This window comes from Buceros rhinoceros, unplaced genomic scaffold (assembly GCF_000710305.1).
Source record: "Buceros rhinoceros silvestris isolate BGI_N320 unplaced genomic scaffold, ASM71030v1 scaffold18936, whole genome shotgun sequence".
NCBI lineage: Eukaryota > Metazoa > Chordata > Aves > Bucerotiformes > Bucerotidae > Buceros > Buceros rhinoceros.
Window position 1 is genome coordinate 33,419 of NW_010417144.1, and position 1,724 is coordinate 35,142.

General features: G+C 41.2%; 1 protein-coding gene across 1 annotated transcript in view; it reads left to right on the plus strand.

The window, feature by feature from the left end:
* LOC104495169 (parafibromin) overlaps window positions 1-1,458 on the plus strand; it is a gene marked incomplete at both ends in the record, with an annotated part of 29,372 nt that extends 27,914 nt beyond the window's left edge. The window contains one exon of the mRNA XM_010138103.1: window positions 1,394-1,458. Coding sequence (XP_010136405.1) covers window positions 1,394-1,458 — 65 coding nt within the window. The remainder of the gene's footprint in view (window positions 1-1,393) is intronic.
* Between the last annotated feature and the right edge of the window lie 266 nt (window positions 1,459-1,724).

Below are 1,724 nucleotides of genomic sequence, written 5' to 3' on the forward strand. Positions count from 1 at the left end.
GGGTGCGGCTTGAGAAGCCAAGATGAAGAAGGGCTGGAGCCGAGGTGACTTGGCGTAAAGCAAAACGTGGTTGTTAACACAAAGCCGTGGGACCTCTTCGCTTGCTTGGTGGTAGGGCTGGTAGCATAATCGAGGGGGCAAAGGTAAAACTGAAAACAGTGTTCAGAAAGAAGATACCCATCTCTGTGGTGAGAGGAATATGATAAGTTTTCAACTCTTGGGTATCTTTCTAGGCACTGGAGTGTTATTAAATCTGGAAAACTTTTCTGCCTCATTTCCTACAAGCATCTTACAATCTTCCTCATCTAGGGAAGAAAAGATGAGAAACCATAGTGCTTTCCAGAGCATCTGCATTGTTTTCAAGGTTGTCTGGGTTTCAGTTTATTTACTCATGAAAAGAGCAAGAAGCTCTAACAGTCTTAATCTAGTATTTTTCTTGGGCTTTTTATAGGTTCAGGTATGAGCATTTCTTGGATTCTGCATTATTTTTGGTCTATGGTCTTGTGATGATGCATTGTATGAAGGTGGTGTAATAAATGGCAAAAAAAATTCCAAGTGGCTCTTTCTACGGTGTCAGTTACCTGTACCCAAGTCTAGTTGAAACAACCCAAAGCATGAGGCTAGGGAATTTACAAAAAGACAAAGGTTTTCTTGCAAGTATTCAGGAGCTGGCTTTGATCTTAGAGCACTGAGAGTAGGAGGACAGAGAAGGAGTATTCAGAAGCAAACAGGCTGGTAGCAGGTTTAGTCACTGATTACTCGTGGTTTCCAGCACTTAGTCTGATTAAAATTACTGGGGGGAAAAACCCCAAACAAAACCCCTCACCCAGACCAACCCTTTTAATCATCTCCAGTCTGTTAGTGTGAATTGATGCAGATTCTATCTTACCGTATGAAAACATTGTTGGTCTTTTGGACTTCAGAACTGAATTTATCTTGTTAAGTGGCCATCGTTTTATAGTCAGCATGTAAACTGTTCTGTTATTAAGGCTGTTTTCCCTAAATACATCTACAGTTGGAATAAGTTGCATTATAATGCATTCTGGGAATATGAGGTACTTCTCCATTTTGTAGTGAAAAGACTGAGGCTGTGTGCACATTGTAATATTCTCAGAATTTCTCTCCTTTTTCTGGAGTGATTTGAATGATTCTGTGCAGCAGGAGCAGCTTACTCTGGTTACAGAAAGTGGAAATACCGAACCAACCTGTGTCTAAAGAAAACACAGATTTCCTAAGTATTAACCAAGTTTTGGATTGTGAACTGAACCTAAACCATCAATAGGGAAGATACGTTCTTTGCAAAAATGATTCTGAAGATATTTACAGTGCTGTCCATTTAGACATGATGTCCCGGTGTTCATAGTGATTTACAAGAGACTTGCTTCCTTTGCAGAAACGGAAGGCTTCAAAATTGATACCATGGGCACCTATCATGGAATGACTCTGAAGTCTGTAACGGTAAGCTGAAAGTCTTTTCTTACGTATGTGTTATAGAAATGGTAGTGTCAGGTAGTGCCAGGCCTTGGCAGGCTGGCCTTGGCTCTAGCAGGTTGCTTTGGTTGACTAACAGAACTGATGGAAGTTCTCTGTGAAAAGATAAAAGACGTTTTCATTTGGTGCGTGCCTTTTCGAGATCTTTGCCCAAGGGATTTGTCGCAGTCAAAAGGTGTGCTGGGAAGGCTTTGCTGGCAGGTTCTTTTTGTGGAGATGCAGACTTCTTGTGC